General features: G+C 39.2%; 1 protein-coding gene across 2 annotated transcripts in view; it reads left to right on the forward strand.

Moving 5' to 3' along the window:
• The window catches only part of sbf2 (SET binding factor 2), a 95,936-nt gene that overhangs the window by 11,532 nt on the left and 61,998 nt on the right, over positions 1-22,406 (forward strand). For both annotated transcript variants that reach the window (XM_040123954.1, XM_040123963.1), the window contains exons 2-3: positions 1,261-1,346; positions 20,209-20,346. In XM_040123954.1, coding sequence (XP_039979888.1) covers positions 1,261-1,346; positions 20,209-20,346 — 224 coding nt within the window. The remainder of the gene's footprint in view (positions 1-1,260; positions 1,347-20,208; positions 20,347-22,406) is intronic.

Consider the following 22,406-nt stretch of genomic DNA (forward strand, 5'->3'; position numbering starts at 1 on the left):
TTGGGGTAAAAAGTCCCTAAGAAAAATGCACAGTGATTCTTTTAATCTCTTTGACTGTTTATTTCTGTTGTCACTGTCACATTTGATTTTTTTTAATTTTTGCTCTCTCCAAAAATTTAGGTCTTTTTTTTCAGTTTATGCTTTTTCACAATTTCTCTTTACACCCACTGTAATTTTCTTTAGTACTTTCTCACTTGCAAGGAGCTTTTTTTGGAAGAAGACCAAGTGAAACAGCTTCACTTGCAATTCACTTTACCATTATTTTAGAACTGTATGGGTGACTTTTTCAAAGTAAGGTGCAATTAGGAAAATTAGGAAGGGTCAAGCCCTACACTGTTTCTGCCTCTTCCCTGCTTACTTGTATGTTTAAAGAAAACCCCAAAAAACAAAGGGAATGGAAATACAGTTATACTGTTGCTATGGACCTGCAATTGACTTGCATAGAGTTAGGTCTGACATTTTTCATGTATTCTGTTTACATTTTATTATTCTGTATTTGGTCTGTTTATTCCTCTCTCTTTCTTGTTTTGTGATGTAGCCATGTTGAGTCAAATCTAATAAATACAGTTGACTTACAGTAACCTTAAGTGAAATTTTCCAGTAGGAAAATCTGGAAATCTATTGAGACCATAGTGTGCTTTGTAGTTCCTCACTTCCTTGTCCATTAATGTTCTGTGTCAGGGTTTATCTGAAAGAAAAACTAAATACAAGTCAGGAACCTCAACTCTGAGATGAAAGGCTTTGAGAAAACAATGTAAGTTGAGCAGTGCAATCATTTCGATGCAGTTTTCTGCATCTTTTTCTTGTTTTTTTAGGCACCTAATTTGTTGGTTGCAGATAAAATGAGCTCTCAATATTGAGTCATTGGTGTATTAGCCAAAATGTACTTATCAGATTACATATTGTTTACTTAGTTTAATGTGATGTTAGAGCTGAGTGTTTATTCAAAAATGGTAATTTATTGACTTTCAGTATAACCAAATAGTGATGATATAATCAAAAATGTATGGTGTCCAAATTAATTATTCTGCTCATGCTGCATAGTTTTTGCACACATTTACCATACTATGGCATATATTGATTATAAAGGTTTAATGTTAAAATTGTCACTATGATTTCAACCATGTTGCCCAGCCCTATATGATGTACGTTAATTTGGATAACTTAGGACCCCATCAAAAAAACATTCAGAACACGACATTCCATGATGCAGTCCTCTGCATCCACTGCACTGACAGATCTTCATCTTTCTATCTGCAGGTTCAGGAGAGGGATGTGGGAAGATCATTCAGCGATTCCCCAAGAAGGACTGGGAGGGAACAGCGTTTCCTCAGGGGGTGGAGATGGTGAGTGATAACAGCCTCCTATAAACTCAACAAAACCCAAACTGAACAGAGCTATATTACCTGAGTATCTCAAATACACTATCCAAGATTAAAAAAAAAAAAAAAGATGGATGCCGAGATGTTTTTCTCTTCAACATGTACCATTACACTGCTGTTTAATCAAAATATGGTTGGAATTTGTTGGAAATGATTTGATAGTTTAGGATTCAGACTGACTCAGAACACCAAACTTTGTCTTTACCTGACAGCACTGCAGCTTTTTATCAATAGGGAAATACAAATATTGTTACTTCCAGTCATCAGTGGTTGGTCAATCACTGGGAGGAAGTTAATCAGTCAAGAATATCTAACAGTTTAAAAAGTTGATGTGACAGTATTTGGACAGATTTTGGAGGTATAAAAAGTTTGATGAGTGTTTTTACTTCTCTGTACTCATATACTACATTGCAGACATTTTACTAAGAAAACTAAAAAAATTCACCTCACTTCTCCTGTGATTTTGCATGAGCTGATGACTTGTAGGAATCAGTTATGAAACTCCAAGTATAATTAACAGACTGGTGTCTGAATGGTTGCATCATAATTGTGACTGAGACCTTTGCAGACCAATATCAAAATTTCATATTTCATAACAGGAGAGCAGACACCATTTCTGGAACAATTGGAAGTTAATGTGTGATGTGCACAGGTTGTACTGTGTTTTTCTAGTTACTGAGTGTGCCTGTTCTTATGCCCCTTACCCGCTGACTGATATGACACTAAGAATGTTTTCTTCTGCGTAAAATACTGTAATACAAATAATATTTGTCTTCAGCATTTTCTGTGTCACAAACTGACAGATTACATTGATAATGATGATCATAATGATTGTTGACACAAAAGTTTGTTTTTAACCCTCTCCATATTCACTAATTGGGAAACCTCTTTCCTCCTAATCCTTCCTTTTTTTTCTCTCAGTTTGTTCCCTCCCTCTCTGCAGGGCAACTCTAAGGGGTCTGTGACAGGGGGTCTGTTATCCTTATATGGACAATGCAATGGATGGACAAATATTTGCTTATCAGAACTGGGAAAAACTGTCGATCTCTAGGGCAACATTAGCAGTTAACAGTATCATACTGCACAGGACATTACGCCTGTGTTGTATCTGTTTCTCTTCATTTATATTGGCTTCTGCCGATAAAGTTTTAATGACTAAGCAGAATGGTTTTGGCAGTCGACATGGAGAGAAAACAGCAAAATGACTACACAGTACTTGATCCTTTTGAAAGTTCTATCTAGTACATATTTTTTTTATATTAATTTTTTTCTGATCACTTCAGTGCAACGCCATACAGTTACAAACACAGATTTTTGGATTATGTTTCTTTTCAATTGAAAACTCAACTGCAATTTAGGCATCACCAACAGGCCTTACTGGGTCTGTTTGTAACAGTGCAGCTGCATCTGTGGGTTCAGTCGAAGCCACAGATGCAATTTCATCGAACTTTTTAATTAGCAACCAATTAACTGTGCCACCATATATATATGGGTGAAAAATGATGATTGAAGGGAACAGATGTGCCCCTCTTTTTCAAATATTTTTATGCATCTGCACTGGCGACAGCCGTCGCTGAAGGCATTATGTGTTCCGGTTGTCCGTCCGCCTATCAAACATCCACTTGGACTTAAGGATGAACTGATTAGAATTTGGTGGTCAAAGGTCAAGGTCGCTGTGACCTCACAAAACACATTTTTGGCCATAAATCAAGAATTCATATGCTAATTATAACTGAATTTCATACAAATGTCTAATTGGATAAAATGATGATATGACATTTTATATCTGCAAGGTCAAAGGTCAACTTCACTGTGGCATCAATGTTTTGCAAAAACACTTAATACTTTTCATTAAATTCCTTCAAAGTCTTCACTACATATATTATAGGCCTCTAAACAGACATGGATGCAAACTGCAACTTGACTGGATGGCAGAGGCATCCAACCGCGTTTTGGTAATTCTAGTTACAGTGAAGCTTTAAAGGATCCATTGCTGCAGATGATCGGAAGTGCTGTGCCTAAGTAAAAGCTGCATGTTGTCTGCTTCACAGGTGAAGCTTTGTTATGTGTTTTGTGGAGGTAATAGAGGTCAGAGATCACAACAAGAAGTATCATTTAAGAGCAAAGTGATACAGAGCAGAGCTACAGGTGTAGAGGCCAACAAGTTGCATAATATGGGTCAGATATCTCAGCCAAGACAAATGGAGAGAGCTAATCTAAACATCGGACATTCCTCAACATCGTATGTTTAGATGAGGTAATTTTTTCACTAGGACAGAATCCTTTGTAGAAGGACAAATATAAGTCTACATTTTTGTACAGAATTTGCAGATTTAGAAGTTTAACATTAAACTTGGGTTGGAAATAATTATTTTTAGATGAGTAGTGAATTAAGGTTTGTTTGTCTTTTAATGATTGATAAATGATGGCCAAGAGTTGTTATAGCTGCAGCTGAAGTCGTCGGTTCTGTGTTGACACGGTCAAAGGGATACTGTTATACCATGAATCTTGTTTATGGAGTGGTATTTATAAGGCAGTTGAGGACAAGTGAGCACAGATAGACATATTGTAAGTGGGTGGTTTGAATAGCATGCAAGCGTCTTCCTGTGTAACTCACTGAGTCTGTTGGTGGCCGCCAAGAGTGTCTTATTGTGAATTAATGCTTACAAACAAGCAGTGGCATGTCATACGACAAAGCATAGTTCTCATCAAAACCAACGAATGGTAAAAGAAAAATATAAAAATTTAAAGGACGAAAGTATCCAGACAGCGTCTAGTCAAATTTTGCAAGTTGAAGTTGCTTTGTTGATGTGAGGCCGAACCCTAACACTTGTATTTAACCTTTCAATGACTCTGCATGATGAGCCAGGATGGCTGTGTTCTCTTAGCATCATCACTCAAGTATCCTTTCATTGTTTCATAGTGTTTAAATATAGAAACACTGCCACAAGTTTAGCTAAATCTATTGGGTTAGTGTTTCCAGATGTCATTTAGAACCTGCGAACCATTTTTTTTTTTTTTTTGTGGATGTGTGTGAATTTTTTGTACTCCATCTTGCTGGAGTGATCGCTCCAAAGCTTTTTCATTATGTGTCAGCGTAGACTGAAATAGAGACATACTGCAATCCCCAGTGTGTAAAGAAAGTGTAAGGCATGATGTTTCTCATTGAAGACAGTAAACCCAAGATGAAACAAGAGGATGCATTCAATACTAGGGCTTTTTTTTTGACTGCTTCTTGGCAAATAACCCACATATTTGCTGAAATTTAGACAGATTATGTTCTTTTGAGATACAACCATATGTACAAGTATAGTACGGAAGATTGGATAACATACTGAATATGTTTGATATGTTGACATCTTCAGTTCTATATGAAAAAACACAAAGAAGAGTAAGCAAGAAGAGGAAAGAATAGGTTGTTCCAGATATTTGCTTTCCTACTATGTGGTGTGTGACAAACTTTGGTCAGGAGCCAAATTACTGAAATTCCAACTTTGAAGCTTTAATGATGATACACCATAGTGTTTAACAGACCCACCAAGCAATTTGCATTTTGGCTCTGTTTTGGTCTGGTATGTAAACCATTAGTGTTTGCAGATTTTCTCCACTCCATGAAAAAGAAAATGAGTAATTTACAAACACTAAAGAACACATCTGTAGAAAACAGTGGATGAAGCTGAGCACGAAAAGCATTTTGCGGTCACAACAGGCCCCCAGCAAACTAAATAACCACAGATGAGGAATGCACCAAGCAAAAGCATTTACAACTTGTGCTAGGAAAAATGTGTTTTTCATCTTTTCAGGCAAGTGATGATGATAGGAACCAGCTCAAATCCTCATCTGTTATAGATGAGCCAGGTCTATAGATGGAGGTCAGTAAGTTGCGCTCCTAGTACATTTCCACCACTTCGCCCTCCAGTATCAAGACACAGTCCTCATGGTATACTGTAAACGGACAGACGTAGTAATAGGGTCATGTAGGAGGCTTTCCATGTATAGGTATATTTCAGGAAGAATGATGGCAACCTCAAATTGTATTAGTTATTACCACCTAAAGGAGAGTAGCGTTTTCTTCTATCAGGCTGAACACTTTTTGGAATGAGCACATTTTTGTCAGAACAGTTGTTGGAGAAAAGTATTTACTCCGCACTCACTAGCGAGATTTCCCTGATTCTGACTCATTTTGTTCTCCTTCCCTTTTTCGTCTGATGGACCACTAGCAGGACGTGGATCACGTGACAGCAAAAGTAGCTGGGCTGTGGTTTTGTTAAAATGAATCACGCAATGACAATAAGGACAAAATAAGGACAAAAGTTCACGAAAGTAAGCCCTGAAAGGCAAATTGGAGCTGTCTGTATTTTAGTATTAATTTTAGCTTATTACGCTCAAAAGGAATATTGTGATCTCACTTGCTTTGCCTTACGGTACAAGTTTTGCTGTTTGAGGAGCTAGCATAGGAGCCAAACCTAGTCATGCTCTGTTTAATCAAGAGAATTTTTTTGAATGATTTTTATTGTAAAGTTGGACAGTGTCCAACTGTTTTTGTAGACCATATTTTGTTATTTAGATTTACCACCAGAGAGTTTAGAGCAAAGACTTGATGCGTGCCATACAAATCTGTGATGTTCACCATATGATTGATGAGTTTGCTTGTTTAATTACAAGCACTATTTGTTTAATGCTTGGAGTATGTGAATGTTCATAACATTCTCTGCTTGTAGACAACATATCGGTGTCAAATGTAGATTTGTGAGTTTCCAGACTCTTCCTAGGTTATTCCTTTGTCCCTCATGCACTTGTTTCCTTCAGACGTCTCTGTTTTCTTTCATGTTAAATGGTCTGTATTAATTGTGGGTTTCAAGTCAGAATTGTAAAACAATGAGATGGGCATTACACTTTTTTAAATCTATCTAATCCAAGTATTGATGAGTGTGTGGAGTAACATGCACCAGATCTTGTCCAGTACTGCAACACTGTAACAGTGTTTGCCAGAGTTGTAAATTTTTACTGCTAAACTCACCTAAATCAAACCTTCACGCTTTTCACTTTCACACAGTGGAAGCAATATGCTTCCAGTTTATGATAGGAAGGTTTTTGTTTAATGCTGTTTGTTGTATGTAATAAAAGAGGTATTTAAAACAAATTGAGTTATAAATTTAAAAAATATAGTCCTGAACCAGTTCAAGCTGGCTTTATGCCTTCAGAAACTAGGCAAAACACACATCAAGTGAGCAGCCGTTGCTCCCTGCAGATTATCATAATTTTTATATTAATAACTTCAAAAATTTCACCCCAGAAACACAATATTAATGTATAAATACAGTATATAACGTAGTCGTGGATACAATGTCAACATTTCAATTCTGCGTGTAATGTTTGTCAGACTTTTACTTTACACATAAATTGAGCACACAATAATAGTTTGGTTGTGAAAAATATTCAAAAGGCTGTGAAATTTCTCAAACAGCATGTAATCCTTAAACTGAAATGAAAAGCACCATACACTGAAAATGACAAGATGCAGCCAAATGGAAATGGATAGCTCGTTATGTTTTTGCCTTCAGTTGGTATGCACGTGTGTGTGTGTGTGTGTGTGTGTGTGTGTGTGTGTGTGTGTGTGTGTGTGTGTGTGTGTGTGTGTGTGTGTGTGTGTGTGTGTGTTTGTGTGCGCGTGTGCGTGCGTGCATGTGTGTTGGGTGAAGAGAGATGTCTTGACAACGATGCCCGAGAGGTCAAACACATTCCAAAGCACCATAAAGTTCAGTGTTGAACATGAGGGTCAGTCCATTACATGTAGCCTGCAGACAACGTTCTATCAGCAGACTCATTCCTGCTGTCTCCTCTATGGTATTGTTTCCTAGGAGGAAAACTAAACGTCTTTTCTGATTATGTAGCCTGAAAATCAGTCAAAAAAAGGAGAATCTGATTTGAGGTGCTGCAGCACAATCAGCTTTGGTCAGCTCTACGTATTAAAAACTAAGGCACAGCGGACAGAAAGAGGACCTATTACAGCAAGTTAAAGATGGGAAACTCAAAAACATCTAAAGTCTAAAGACATTTATAGATAGCAGTTTTGACAATTGATTAATCTTATACATTATTTATTAATCAATGAGCAAGCATTTTCTAGTTCCAGCTCAATGTGAAAGTATGCTTATTTTTTTTGCATTTTTATAATAATATGTATTTGACACACAAAAGCAAATCAAAATAATACTTTACAACTGCTCTGAGTTGTAGAGGAGTTTAATTGTGATGGCCTAAACATTTCTAACAGCTATTATTAGTTTTAATTGGTGCCCACAATTAACAGCATATTTATCAGTTTGTTTAAATTTCCATTTGACTACCAAATACTTCATATATAAATTAATGTGGTTATGTGGGTCAGACATTTTTGAAAATAACCTTGGTCAGCAATTTGAGATTGACCTCTCTCAACACAGCAGTTTAAACATCGTCAAAGCATTTGTTGATTCAAAAACGCTGACCTTCCATTTGTCGCATGTTGTCCCCCCTTGACGTGCTTCTTAGTTTGTTTTCAAAGTTTGTAGGTGACCTGTCCTCACCTCACCTTTAAAGGCTTGTAGCATTTAGCCTTAGGTGTGTGACAGTAAAAACAGTGGGAGTCTCAACCTAATATTCCGACTGCTCCAACTCTACGTAGTCCCACATATTGTGGCTGTGGGCAAGATGCTGCAGCGCTCAACAATAGTAATCTTGTACTGGTCCAGTCCAACACACAGTATGCTGTGTGGGTTTTCTGTTCCACTCAGTCAGCTAAGCAAGCAGAGTTGTTTCGCTGACCGCATACCATGCCGGTCATTTGCTTTTCTGTCCCACTCCTTACTCAGATATACAGTATACTGTATGTAGCCATAATTGTTACTGAGAGAAAGATATTTATACCAGCAGCCACCGCAGTGGCCATAAACTACAGCCAAAACAGAAGTGCCTTAAGATGCACCTCCACTAATGGCAACTTGATTTTTCAATCTTCGCTAATCGCTACGTTTTCCACAAGACATTATGGTCTCAGTGGCTGATTTCATTTGCACTGTGTGTCTTAGTGGTCTTTAAAAGTAGAGGTAGATGTTTTTGAGTTTTTGTTTGCTTGATTGACAAGGGAGTCAGTCTATCACACTAAGATGTATTGGTTGCTGCTTTCTCGTCCTTCCTCAGCTCCACCAAGACATCTCTGCTCTTTGCCCAAATTTGAATTGTCTGACCCAACAATCCTTCAAAATGAGGGTGACAACAAAGGCTCTACGGTTTTGGTCTTTTACAATCTATAATTTAGAGTAGGGAGGAGTACATTCTTTTAATCATGATGTAAATATCTTCTTCAGGGGGCTCCAAAATTTGTGATATGATAAATAGGTTTTGGAGTCGTTGCAACAAGTACATTTTTAACCCTTTTAACCCTGACTGTTTTTGCTTGGTTATCACTCTCTAAGGCATCATTGTCACTACACATCTTAGCTAGTTCCAGGCTAAGTTAAGCTACTTGGAAATTTCATCATTTCATATCTTAGTTGCATTGTATATGTGCAGGGGAAGTTTTTGTGCCCTGACATTTGATATGGTATGGGTTTTTTGAATGTATATCCACAGGCATTTCGCATATATATGATTTGATACATAATGTGTTGATCAGGTTCAAAAGTTTAAGCAAGGTATAAAGGTGTTATAGCTGTCATAAGGCGCATAGGGAGGAGCACCATTAAATGACTCAGGCTTTGTGTTACTTCCTTATTTTTTTCCCTCTATAGTTTGTTCACTTATATGTCTTCCAGTTCCCACTGCTTAGCAGAATTACAGTATGCATATTGCACTCTTAGGCTGAACAGCTGAGTCCTTCAACCATCCATCGAAACAAAAAAGCAGTCAGTTAGAATTCACATGTGCTTTTACAGTAGACTCATCTAAGGCTATCTGACAACAGGGAGAAGCTCGGATTATTTAGAATAAGATCATTGTACAATGTGTTGTGTTATTGTAGAGATTGCTCAGTTTGTAGATGGTATTGTTTAGCTAGAGGACACAAAGTACATAGAATTGAATATACCATAATTGCAAAAGCTTACTGAATCACAGACACAGATACTGTATATGTAATGCCAGCTTTCATCCCTACCCATTCTTTTCCAGCAGAAATGAGTAGACATGAAATTAAAAAAATTTTCTTGGGGCCCAACCCAACTCCCTCCAATGAAGGAATTTGACCTGACTTGACCAGACTGTAAACACTGGTGTCATTTCTCTTGTCTAGAACTTGGACTTCTTGAACTCCTTCCCTTTCCCCCAAATCCCTGCTGTAATGACGAACCTGGCTTGCACTTCCGGGAAGGATGCTCAAGTTATTCAGAAAATTTGTAAACTGCTGGTGTCATGTGGATAGTTGATATGGCTGCTGGAGTGGAAAAAGTTTAAAAGAAATTTTAATAGGGACTTTTTTATACTTAAGGACCTGACTCCAGTATGACCTCAGCCTCTGGGGTTTGGTCAGGTTCAGTTCACTTGAGAAAAGAATCACCCCTATTGCTGCAAGGACTCATTCATCTGACCCTGTTCTCTGAGCAGGTTGAAAAAGCAAATCATGACAAAGCTTAACAGCATTGTTCATAATCAACAGCTTTGGTTAGTCAGTTTTAGGCTCTGGGCCAAACCACAGTGATGGATTGACTCAAGTGACCATAACTTGACATGTCGCGCTGCACGTCGTTCTTATGATGTTTGTAAAACTATGGGAGAAAAACTAAACAGTGCATTCCAGATAGCAGGATGCCGTTCCAGCCAGGGGGAGAATGGGATCATGTGTTTGTCAGGAAGATCCACATATGAGTAATCAATGCTCTGTGTTCCAGTGAAGCTAAACACATCAGGAAACAAAGCTGGGGCTGTCAAGCCAGCAGGACTTTCCATGCTGAAAAGCACTGTGAGATCACCAGGAAATGGGAATACACAGGATGAAATTAAACCAGAGTATGCTGGGGAGCACATATACTCAGAGTTTTAGATAAAATACAGTCGAAGCGTTTAGGCTTGATGGTTTATTGTTTATATATGTAGTATGTTGGTTATGAAGTGTTTCTTCCCTTCTTGTTCTCTCACATACACCGCCAGAAATTTTGTTTTTTCCTGATAGACACATGTTTGAGTGTTGAAAATCAAAAGCTGACCTCCAAACAAATAAAACACAAAAGGGACAATGACAAGTGACCAACTCTGTGGTCACTTGCGATAGCTCAGCCACCCTGCACATTTCCTCCCTCCAATCTAAAGAGCTGGCTGGCTCCCGACACCCCTCTAACTGGCTACTGGTGAATGCCACTGTTGCTAGTAAAAATCTGCTGACTGCTGCTTATACCAAAGCCAGCGGCTTGTAACATATCTTGGATTCTTACACCTACATTCTTATAGTTGCAGGAATCCACGTACTTGTTGCGTTCATATATGTAGTCCCTTTGTCACTGCCAGAGATGATTTTTATGAGAATTTTTGAGACCCGGTAATTTGCCTTAAATTTTAAAAATTCCAAGTACAATCTGATGTATGCACACGTGCATGCCCAGTTTTAGGCATTGTCCTCAGTGATGAGCTACTTAAACAAGACTTGCATGTAGGAGTCTTGTTTTAATGGTCCCTTTTTGTGCAGGCTTAGCAGGCATGTGGCCCAAACTGCTGTATGTTGAGCCTACCGAGTTTCCCTTAAGAAGACGTACTGGCGTTGACTTGGGCTGTATGTTTGAAATTCTGAGTGAAAAATTGTCAGATTCTTTGGAACAGTCTTAGCGACTGACTGCATAATAACATGGGGTGGTAATATATTACTTTGCTGTTATTCATTGACATTTTTAGCTCTACTAGTAAAAGTTTGGGGCTCTAAGGATGGTAATGCTTGGTCGGTTGTCAAACCCTGTTGGTCTCTCTGGGTTGCAGGAACAGCATGGCCTCTTGACAATGCTGATGATGCGTTGCTTTTTAAGATAAAAACATTGTTAATCAACCAGCTAGCTACAGAGGCAATGCATCTTTGTTTAATGATTTTAAGTATTTAAAGTGTTTTAAGTGTAGCAGTATTCATCTATACAATGGATGATGTGATGACTTGCATCTGTGTTCATTTTGGTAGATAAAAGTTGAGTAGGTACCATTTACAATATATGTAACTACTTCTTGTTTTTTAATTACTGGGTCTCGTTCCCGGCTCTTTTACATATTTGACACATAAAAGAGCTTCAGTGCTGGCAAAAGCCACCTGAAACTAAGAAAAAAAATTGTGCCACAGTGCAACAAAGTGGTAGAGCGTTTGTGTATTGGTGGAAAGGTTTCACTTAATTGCAAGTCTAATGCCTTAACTGCTCAGCTGTCAGACTACAACTACTCAATACAGCAATGTACTGTAAGCAAAAGAACCTCTACTTTTCACAGAGCTCGTACAACACATCCTTCATTTCTAAGTGCTGCTAGCAACCATCCATAAAAAATGCTTGGAGTGCATTCACGTGTGTTATGATGACTTTGGAGAGGGGATAGTAGGTTGGACTTCACGTTTAAGGTGTCACAGACAACATCCCTTGTTGCTGTTATAAAACAACACTGTATATGGAGTTCCTGTGGCCAGGTGCCAGGTTTTTTCCTGCTAGTAATAGTATTTGTGTGAACACTATTCTTCTTTTCTACTTCGAAGGCTAGCTCCTGTTGTGTCCAATCCAATTCAGCTGTGAGACACTCTGGGAAAAACAATGACTCATTTTCATTATTTGCAAATGTCATGGGTAAAGCTGCAAAGAAATACCTGCCATGATAAATTCGCAGATTTAGACACCATCCGTTAGTTTTATCGCATGTTTCCTTGAGGAGGAAATCTAACATTAACATAATAATTACTAAAGGATCAAGGGCCCTTTTCATATGTTGACTTCACACGAAAAAATGTTTGAGATTTGTGAGTGAAACTGAGAGCTTCTGTTGGTAAACACACTCTTGTGTGATACACAGGGAAATTCATTAGATCCTTCTGTGTTCATACACACTCAACACACTGGCACATACTGCACAGATTCACACTTACTCTGCACACCACATTAGTCTACAGTCAGGAGAGGAACAAAACTTGTTGTGGTTTTAACTGAGCTGATTAAGGGCAGAAGTGAGACTGAGACCTACAGTGAATAACTTAGCCAGAGCCCCCACAAGGCAGTGGAGGAAGCACCTGTTCCACAGCCAGGTCGTTATCAGCCATGATCTTACAGTGCTCTAAAGACCGGTGCTCAGCAGTCTGACGCAGGACAGCCATTGTACTCATCTACAACCTCAGGACAAAGCTGTTTACTCTGCTCTTTCATTCATCACTCCATGAGCTCAGAGGTGTGTTTTGAAGTTTCATGTTTATTTTTTACAGATAAAATAAAAAACCAACCGTGTTTACCTATCCTCAGCTGATACAGGTTTAAAAAAAAAAAAAAAAAAAAAAAAAAAAAAAACACTATAGAAATCTGGTGTTGATCGAACCTGATAAATGAAATCTAACAGTGGAATAATAACCAAAATACGCCCCCCCCCTCAGGTAAAAAAGACACTGTGGCAGACACGAATGCACGACGCTAACCACTCGCAGATCTGTCCCGAGGACAATGCATTCAGTCTGAACATACTTAATGTGCCCCCTACTGTGCTCTATAGTACATAAATAGTTCAGATCCACTGCATGGTCACAGTCATGCAGATGCAGGTGAGGTGCTCAGAGGTCAAATGCACAGCTGCAGGCAGTCCAGATGTGACCCTGTAGCAGGTCCTGGTCCTGAGACATCATGGTTCTTGGTAGAGCAAAAGGGCAGACTTAAATCAGCAAGAGCTCATGTCCTTGTCAAAAAGTTAGCTACTATGACATGCACAAGCACAGTCAAAGATAAGCTACTGTAGCACTGAAGAAGAGGACAAAAATAGTCAGTATACCAATTGATTCAATACCACTTCAATTGCATGCTGTATTTTGACCAAAGATGACTGAAGACTAGTCTGTATACTAGTGAGAGTCACTTGTATAATAGTTTAAGTCTGTTATTTAGTAGTAACGTGTGTCTCAGTAGTCCCTCTTGATATCACCACTTAGAATTCTGATGAAGCGTAATCCTTTGTTTCACAATATTTATGTAAAGCATGCGGTTGTAAATATTCAGTAGAACCACCAGTTCTACTAAAAGTGTTCATCCTTCACTTCCTCATTCTTTAAATGTTTGAGGTTAAGGCCAGGTGGATAGTTATGTTTGTGTTTTTTAGTGTGGCTGTCACAAACGCCTGAATCAGAAAAGTTTGTTTTGGTCTGTTGGTCTGTTGTCCGTCATGTGGAACTTTCTTTCACAGCTCGCTGGCTACTGGGTTAGGTTTTTTTATTTTACATGAACCTAGTGTTGAAACTTACAAGGTCTGCTTATCCATGTGCAGCATAATATGTGCTGTACTCAGCAGTCCTTGTCACTTATCTACCGATGCTCTAGCTAAATTCTTAATTTCCTCTGCCAAGGAAGTTATGTTTTGACCCATGGTTGTTTGTTTGTTCATTTGTCAGCAGGATTATGTAAAAAGTACTGAACTGATTTCCGAACTTCGTGGAGGGATGGGGCATGGGCCGGGGAAGAGCCCATTGAATTTTGGGGCAGATCCAGGTCATTTAACATGAATTTGATTTCTTTTTTCCTCTGAAGTCAGGTGTTGTTGACATTGGCCTTGGCGGAGACCTGCGATCTCTGACTGCCATTCTAATTGTTTACTGTGCAAAGCCAACTGCACTGTCTAGCTTTGTTGACTTTGACTTAAATTTAATTTTGTCTAGAAGTAAAGTGTGCTGACAAACTGTCAGACTATGATTTACTGAGTAGAAAAAGCAGTCATGCCCATGCACAATAGACCAGCTCCTTCTTTAGCGTTCGTCATCAATTGTTTTTGCTAAAATGCCATAAGCCTTACACAGTTGATCTTACCTCTGCACTTGCTTCAGTTTTGACAGATTTAATCACAGCAACTGGAGTATTTATTGGATTATGCTTGTTTTTATACTATTCAGGTGGTTTTATAACAGTTTTACCACCAGAATCCGCTATTAAACAGTGCCGGGAAAATCCATGGACTTTCCTTGGATTCTGAAAGGGAATTTTTGTACTCTTGAAAATAATTTTTCCCTGAACTGTGATTCAACTTGTTTATGCTCGGAAGAGATGGTGTTTTTTAACCTACTTTTGATAAAACTGACGCATAATAAAATCTGTTTAATGTTAAGGACCTCCATGCCCACTCTGAACATCTCAAGGGTGCTTCAGGCTTAGCCTCAGGAGTAAGGTTGTGAGCGCACAATGAACTGATCTGACAGCAGATTGATTTACGCATAGGAATGTCTAATTCTCTAAACTGTATTTTTTTATTCGCCTCTTTATGCATTTCTGTTTTCAAGATGCATGTGGTGAACTGGTCGTATGTTTTTAGTTTATGCTGTGTTTTGAAATAAACCCAAGTATTTTCCCTGAAGTGAACAAATCTACCCAAGGGATGTTGGCGAAATGGGGGCTCAGCACAGTTGTCCTAATGAGTTTGTTGGTGGATTATGCGTGGCAAAAAAAAAAATACGCCCTACATTTGCACTAAAAATACATGTTGTAGTAGGCTCTTTTTCCAGTGTTAGATTTCCTACACATATGGCTTCTATGAAGCTTGAAATTTTGTATGCAGCACTGTTTGTAATATTTGCTAGATGACTCTTCCTGTCCAGCCTGACTAGACATTTTTTTTTGATTTACTGCGGTACAACATGGCCGTCTAAAAATATCTCTGTCTAAAATGAACCATATGCGCCTGGTATTGCATAACAGATCAGAAAAGGAAAACCAGGAGTGTTGGTGACAGAGATGGGGGGGCTCAGTTGAGGAATGGAAGTGGAGTGCAGATGCGACTTCAGCAGAGTGCCCAGCAATGGAGCTATACGTTTTGGTGCAGAAAATTAACTCACTGTAACCACTACACAGCATTTGGATAACAGTGCTATTATCGTCATTTTGTTGCCAGTTTTGTTTCTTGTACTCATCACCCTGACCTTGAGGGAAAGAGGACTGGGGGGGGGGGTGAGCAATGTTTTTGTACCAAATTGCTCTGCTGGAGCAGCCGTCTCTGGTTGTTTTGTCCACTGCTCATCCTGCAGACCTTATAAAGTAGAAGTGCTGGGCAGGCAGCACGCCATTGACCTTCTCACCCCCAGCCAGTCTCTTTCTGGCCCCTGACACCTCGCACTTCACTTTCCGTCATTGTGTTGTCTTCCTGGCATGTGTCTCTTCTACACACATGGGCAAAGAATAAGGTGGAAGGAAGAGGATGATGAAAGTACACGGTGTAGCGCACATCTGCACAAGTTTTCCTGACCACATTGTATCGGCAGTCACTTTACATTCAGGCACCATCTACAGTTCGCTAGTATTGTCTGAAACTATGGATGATTATAGCTGTCTCTTGATTTTTTTTTTTTTTTTTCCCCACATCTTTTCCTTTCAGTAACATCTGCTCTAAGATTTTAGATCGTCTGGCAGCACGTTTACAAATTTTATAATATATTTTTAGGTGTACGATTGTTTGTATGTTTATGTTGTAGTTAGTTTATTTTATTAGTGTTATTTTTCTTTTTTTCCGTCATTCAGTTTAAGTCATTGTTGCTGATGCCTAGATCAGAGGAGACAGCTTAGTCTACACACATTTTATTGCTGTGGATAGAAAACATGAAGAACTTTGGTGCCTGATTTCATTTGGGTTAGTAATTCAACCAAATTATGAAATAAGTCCCTCTCTGAAAGGATTTGAGGGATTGAGCTCATTTGTGGTAATGGGAACTCTTTTAAGGTTTTATGACCCTTCAAAGTCTATTTGTATTTCACCTAGTACAGGACTCTCAAATGTTGGGGTCATAGTAGAAACACAGTAAACCTGTTTCCTGTCACGTTATCATACCAGAGAAAAACAAAGCTGACTCTAAAGGGAGGTACTGTTCTCTATGCCTCTTTATCCTGAGTCATCTTTAGCAAAGGCGGCCTCCCCAGTTATATCTGCTCTGCATCTGCGTGACCAGGCATTAGTATCTCGTCACAGTATAAGAATGCAGCCCTGTCCTGATCAGGCAAAGCCTCTGCGTGTTCTTTTTTTTTGTTTTTTTTTTTTGTTCTTTTCTTTTTACTGGTGCTGCTCCTCGAGCACTCGGCTGTTACGATGCTTAGCAGGTCAGACTGCAGATCCAGTGTCACTGCATGAGTAGATGAATAGTGCAGTTGGTGGGAGTCAGTCATGCCAGACTGCAGCACATGATGTGATGCAGAGGGTTTAGCTGGAGGACAGCAGTTTACTCTTTGACATCAATACAGCAAGTGTGTCCTAGAGTTCCTTTGTCACTTGACTCAGGTCTAATTTGGGAATAGGAGATGTCCTTTATCTCTGCTGTGTGTGTGTGTGTGTGTTTACCTATGCTGTATAAAGGCTATGTTTATGCAATGACCCTTGCACCTGTTGCACTGCAGGGGATTTCTGTGTCATGTTATAGCTGAATGTACAGTACAGCTTGGGTCTGATGCTGTCAGTCAGTGCTTTCAATTGTGCCCTCATTTCTGTTGCTACCTGATAAACTGTCCAGGGTCGTTCACTGTTTTTAGTTGCAGATTGTAGCACACCAGAACACGAGCCCTTAAAAAAAGAAAAAAAAAGTCCAAAAGACTTGATTTTTCCTGTAGTTATTACTGTTTCTTAGATGACCTTTAGATAGATATTTTTGATATAATCGCTTTTGTTTCCCCTCTCTATTATTCATCCTTCATTCTGATACTTCTACTTTTATACTTGATCTTAAACGTCACATCTTTATCCATTTTGCCTGCTAGGACTGGCCTCAGAAATGTGGTTGCATTTGTTTACATCCACACTGTATTTTGTGATGGACTGGATAGCAAATGACATAATTCTTCAAGTTGGATGTTTAAAAGAATCGCATAAGCATATTATTTCTGTTTACACACACTTGTGCATAGTTAAACTTAAACTTGATAAACAACATTTGCAAAAAGCATGCAGCCCTTCAGAGGTTTCCCTGCCTTTGCAAAAGTTGCAGAAAAATAGGACACATTGTGAACTCATCAAGCCACCCAGCCTGTTTCAGATTGTTTATTCATAAGCAAACAAAAAACACTATATGTGAACACCTCTGTGTAGGATCCATGCTAAGTTGTTGTAGACACTAAATGTCATAATGAGTGTAATAAGCAGATAAAGTTGCATGAAAATATGTTTAAAGCTTGAGTAATATACCACATGTTTTAATGAAAATGCAGGGAAGGATACAGGGGATACATGGAAATAGTTTACCTGACTTTGACTGTCTTATTAATTTCCTTGAACTGCCCCCATCCATATTAGATCCAGCTACAACATTTAAGATAGACAATCATCCATTTTTTGGTTAGACGTCCATAAGTTGTGTGTAAAGTGATGTCATTAGTCTGTGTGGATGCAATGGTCCCAGAATAAAGTGAAGTTTTCTAAACACTGAACTCCCTAAAGTGTCTTTGAACCTGCGCCAGCCCTGGAGTGTCTCTCTGCAGACCTACAGGCGAGATAACAGCTTAAAGGAAACGCTGATTTAATATCAAGGAAGTCAATTAATCTTTTCACCATGACGCCTTCACGTGCTCTCTCTCTGCCTGTCACTCTCCCTTATACTTAGTTGCTCTCTCACACATGTATACAATCTAATGGACATACTTGCAGAGAAATACAAAACACACACACACAGGATGTTATATCTCGTGTGATCTTCTGAGCTATGCAGGCCCAAAGGTGTTTATCTCTTTTTTGACAACAATGAATGGCATAGTTGGAATAGTTTAGGGCAGGATCATAGTTATCACAGTTATCTCCACTTGTCCTTGGGACCTTGGGTCCGTGTGTGTCTGTATGTGTGTGTGTGTGTGTGTGTGTGTGTGTGTGTGTGTGTGCACGCACGCACTCTCTCACTCACCACAAAGCAGGTTTAGCAGATTTCCTGCGAGCTATTGTATCTGCTGGAAGACGGTGGCATCCTGGTCCAGTCCTCCAGGTCAGACATGCCAAATCCTTCCTCCCCCCTTTCCTCTCCTCCTCTCTTAATCTCCATTCCTCTCTCTCTACACTTTTCTTCTTCAACTCTCTCCCTACTCCGCTTACCTTAGCGTTACCTTGCCAGTATATTTTTCTTTGGCTGTACACAGATCCATCTATCCATCAATCCATCTGTTTTTGCCCTCATCCACCCCTCCCGCCCCTCCTCTCTTCCTCCATGTGTCCGGTGATCCCTTGTATAACCCCAGAGGAGCAGTCTAAACACCCTTTTCAGAGCCAGGCCAGTGGGGCCTCCAGCAAAAACAGAGAGACCAGACACAAACACTCGTCTCTGTCCAAATGCCCGCCTGCATGCCATATTTTGGCTCCCTGCTCTCCTATGTGCCAGTCTTATTTTAGTATAATAATTGGTCCATTTTTCTATACCTATCATTAACCCCTTATTTTTCTTGATTTAACATGGTAGTTTTTCACGATTTGAAAGCAAAATTTTTGTCAATTGTGTTGGTGGATGAGGACAAAATATGTGGGGAAAAAAAGCCTACATCTATAAAATTCGATAAATTTAATATGTCGAACAGAACACTGTACGAGAATAAGCTTGTGTTTTTTTTTTTTCAAAACTCACAGATGTTTTGTGTCAGGACTGGTTATGACTCACACTGCTGCTTTGAGACCTAAAACCTGTTTAGGATGCTTGCGATTATGGTAACAGTCTTTCTGAGTTTCTGTGTCCACAATTTGCTAAAAGGGCTCGGTTTTGTTGTGCATTGAAAATTTCGGGTTTGTGATTCTTAAATCCTCAATAAGCAGTGTTTGGAAATATAAATCTTAAGTAATTCCAGGAGGAATTTTAAAGAACTTGACTTACTCATGGAGAATCATACACAATGATACAAGTCTGTTACTCACTTGTATCCAAAGCTCAGCCAGTAGGTCTGAGACTGAATCTCTAATGCATATAGTTGAAATTTAAACAAAGGTCTGTTTACAGGGATCATTTTTTTCATCTTTTTCTAACATATACGGCTTTCTTAATTGGTGATTAATAAAATTCAATTGACAGCAAAATATGTAAAGATTTGTTATTAGTGTCAGCTTTAACCTTACTTTCATCTAATGTGCTCAAGTTCAGTCAGCTGGTATGCTGCTTAATTCCTGGGTTTGTGGGTATTTTGCCATTTTCCATCTTACGTATGATGCTTCCTTTTACAATCAGAGATTTACTGAGCACGTTGCTCTGACACCTTTTGCTGATGACTTCATCAGCAAAGGAAGGTGAATACTGAACCTGCCACTTCCCGAGCTGAGGAGTGGATGTAATTGCTGTACTGAAACAGGACATCCTGCCTAGGCTCTCTATGGGGGCATTGGGGCTAACTGCAAATGTGACTAGCTACGGTAATATGCTGATGCCCTGTTCATGCAAGCGTATAACAGGTTACCGGCAAAGAGTCTCAGAGGACGACATAACTACTGAATTTCAAGTCTTCAACAAACACACAGAGAATTTTGCCTCTGAAATGACCAGAGGTTAAATGTCTAAAGGCATATGTCCCCTCTATAACAGACGATGCTGTTTTTGTTGCTGCTTAAGGCACTATGATAGTAACATAGTAACATAGTAACACTATGTATAAAATGTTGTATGAATTATCCTCTATGCTATTCTCATGTAATGGTATTTTATTGATTATCTTTTCAGTTCTGCCAGCCTGGAGGTTGGAGGCTATCCAGGGATAGGAAAGCACCCACGTTCTTCACCGTTGTGCTGACAGATATCGATTCAGACCGACACTTCTGTTCCTGCCTCACTTTTTACGAGGCTGAGGTCAACCTGCAGGTAAGACTGCAGCACGCACGCACCCACGCACGCACACACACACACAGAACACACACACACACACACACACACACACACACACACACACACTCAAGGATGGGTACAGGCTATGACTGAGCTGTCCTTTAACAACTTTGTGTGAGTGCCGTTTTCATTCACGCATTGATTCATTAGTTTATTCTCTCTATTAGCTTGACTTTTTTTCAGGGTCACACGTAGCTGTGGCCTCGCCCAGAATCCACTGGGGTGTTAGTCCTCCATCAGAGGGACTTTAATAACTAAGGAGAATGTAGAGTCTCCATTCCCCCTACTGTACATCTGTTTTAGGACTGCTGGAGTAAACAGGAGTACCAAATGAAAACGAGAGCATATCAATAACGTGAATCATACACAGAAATTTCAAAGCCCATGTAACTGTGAGGCAGGACTGCTAACCACCACACTAGCCTCAGTAATCCTGATGTAGTGAGTTTTGTAAGCACAAATATATCACTTTGTCACTCCAGTAGACAGCTGTGCATCACATCACTGTAAGTCTCTCGTTCATCACAGTGCTGATTCTGAGTTTATGATGAGCATTCATCCTCATGTGTCTCTTTCATGAATGTTAGAGGCCATTAGGGAAATATCAGTTGGCCAATACGATGGTTCTCATTTTCTGATTTCCATTTCAGGCTTATTGTTTAGTTTTTTTTTTACAGTCTTTGGCACTTTTTGAACTTTTAGGAATGTCTGCCGTGTGCGTGATGTCTTCCAGAGTTTGAGGCATTAGTAGAAAACAAAAGCCTTCTTGGATCCAGCCAAATAAATTGTGAGCTGCCTGAGGGATGCTGTTATAAAAGAGAGGATGGACCTGTGCTCCCCCCAGGGTGTTTCAATTGATTTACTCATGCATACAAGATTTTGTTTGATTACAAATTAGTGGTCATGGCACAAATGTTCAAGACCCCCATAAATTATTGATTACAACAGATTTGTATGGGCGGGATCATTTTCGTACTTATGAATGATTTCGTTAATGTCTCACCCTGCCAAAAGCCCACAGAATACCAAGCTAATTGTTTCATTGTGTTTGACTTTGTTAGAGGCCTTAAATGACTCTTGTCGCTCTGCCCACTGTGACTTAACATCCTTTCACATGTTCAAGGCAGTCTCCAGTCACATTTCAGTAACATGAGCGGAACTTTTTCAAGTTTAATTCGGGAAAATAAGCTTTCATACACTGTAAGAGTCACTTTGGTGGAATGTTCAGAATCGGAAGTGTAGTAGAGCATCCTTTTCTCATTACTTTACCATTTGTGCTTGTTGTGTGAATCAGGCCATGATTGGGGCACATTGGTTCAAAAGCATCAGAGGACAGATATAGGGCAAAATGCCACATCAAAGGGAGAAATTAACCAAAAATAGCCCCGTTGTTGACTGTTATGGGGTTTCTTTGAAAGATCCTAATAACAGATTTTAATTGTCATTGCTTGTCACTGTATGGTGACATTCCTCAGCTGTATAAAATATATTGGAGACCACAGACCAATGGGTCATCTTTGTTCAGTATCAAAACTTTAATCCTCCTCGGTCTGTTTTCTGTCCTCACATACTTGCTCTGTGGGGGAAATAGGAGTTGTCATTAACAACAGATTTAGACTTGATTAAGGGGCCTAATGTTTTTGTAATTGTGTATTTGTTTACTGTTATCTGGGGACTGGCAAGGCTGCTAGTGACAACCAGAAACATTGTTGTTGTTTTTTTTCTTTTTCACACACACTGCACATTTAATGTTTATATTAAGTCTGCAGGACAGAATAAACTGTAAAGACACTGCTTTTACAACGGACGTTTAGTGTAGTTGTTTAGTCAAAAATTGTGCCAGATATTTTCCAGGCTTAATAGAAAGGGACTTCCACATAGAACTCTAAATATACTTTGATTTATTTACAAACTGTTTATTTCACCTCACTCACAGTCAACAAATCATGTCTGCACAGATCTCAGTGTCAGAATTTAAACCTGGCTCTCAAAAATCAGTTTCTCACTTCACTGTCTTACTGCCTTCATTTTTAACA

The sequence above is a fragment of the Xiphias gladius genome, chromosome 1 (assembly GCF_016859285.1).
Source record: "Xiphias gladius isolate SHS-SW01 ecotype Sanya breed wild chromosome 1, ASM1685928v1, whole genome shotgun sequence".
Lineage (NCBI taxonomy): Eukaryota > Metazoa > Chordata > Actinopteri > Istiophoriformes > Xiphiidae > Xiphias > Xiphias gladius.